Here is a 1,229-nt window from a genome sequence, read left to right as displayed (position 1 = left end):
ATAAGGCGTTAAAAGCTTACTTAACTATAATAAGCGCTGTGGTTATCTATAATCAATACTGATCGTGGCCCCGGATACAGATTCATCTTTGTTAGCAATCTTCAAATAAATATGTTGAATCTCTTGCGGTTAAAGCTGCTGTGGTATATCTTATAATCAAGATAGCTATTAATCCCTATAGCTAGCAAGATGCTCCATCTCCTTGAGCGCCCGTTTGGTACTATTACTCTACAGGGTACGCCGCGTGAAGACCAACCTCTTTTACAGTCTTTTGTGCGCTTGTGCGCAGCCGATTCGTCGACGAATATAGCCTCCTCAGCACGAATTTCGCATATTTGAGCTCTATAATAGTCTCGTAAGTCCTCATCTCGCTCAGCAGCTTAACGTTCAACCTACAAAGGTGAGTCCGAATTTGAGCAAGTTGATATACAAATACTAACAGCTTTACAAAGTGAGTCCGATTCGAGCAAGTTGATATATAAATACTAACAGCTTTCTGCGTGATCTTCTCCTTTGCCAACGCTCGAGAGACGGTGGATTTCGATACGTCTATATCATACTCTTCATCTAGAAATGCCACCATTTCGTCTAGATAAGAGAGCTTCTTCTCTGAGCCATTTTCTAGCAGCCAATCGAGGAGGCCCTCAAGCGCCTCCGGAGTGATTTTTCGAGGTGGACCGAGGTGTGCCACAGGCGCAGGGCGTGCCTCTCCAAACGTATTGATATTCTCCTGGATTCGGTATACCGTTGAGCAGTGGCATCGAAATCTACGAGCTATTTCTTGTGGTTTTACGTCGATAGCAAGCAACAGGGCCATTTCGTCGGCGGTCGACTTCGAAAGGCGTAATTTGCTCATTGCGAACTCAACACCAAGGGCCAGCAGTTGATATAGGGCAAGATACAGGCGTCAGCAACGTTTATGAGCAATTTCAAGCAATTCCTACGCGTTCTACGGCCCTAGGGAGCTATTCCTTCTGTGATGCCTCTATCTGAATCTCGCATTAGCAAATCGAAGTCTCGTATTCGGTGTCAGGCTTTGTCTGAGAAGATAGCCCTTTAGGGTTGTTGTGTTGATATGCCGTGTTCAGTATGCGATCGTAACAAGAAACCATGTTTTTTTTCATCACATTCCTTGAAGTGTTCGCACTATACAGCGAAGGGTGTTCTGTATAACAGGAACTATTCAGAGGATGCGTTTCAGAAGCTTGAGTCTGAGAAGCAAAAGCTAT

The 1,229-nt window shown here is 44.5% G+C and overlaps 1 protein-coding gene across 1 annotated transcript; it reads right to left on the bottom strand.

Moving 5' to 3' along the window:
- Positions 1–223: 223 nt before the first annotated feature.
- Positions 224–856, bottom strand: EPUS_09515 (uncharacterized protein; the record flags this gene model as incomplete). Its single annotated transcript, XM_007807526.1, has 2 exons — positions 224–392; positions 441–856. The coding sequence occupies 2 exons, from the start codon at positions 854–856 to the stop codon at positions 224–226; spliced, it is 585 nt and encodes a 194-aa protein (XP_007805717.1).
- Between the last annotated feature and the right edge of the window lie 373 nt (positions 857–1,229).

This window comes from Endocarpon pusillum (genome assembly GCF_000464535.1).
Source record: "Endocarpon pusillum Z07020 unplaced genomic scaffold scaffold7124, whole genome shotgun sequence".
Lineage (NCBI taxonomy): Eukaryota > Fungi > Ascomycota > Eurotiomycetes > Verrucariales > Verrucariaceae > Endocarpon > Endocarpon pusillum.
The sequence above is the reverse complement of the archived record's forward strand: the minus strand, read 5'-3'. Positions and strand labels throughout refer to the sequence as shown.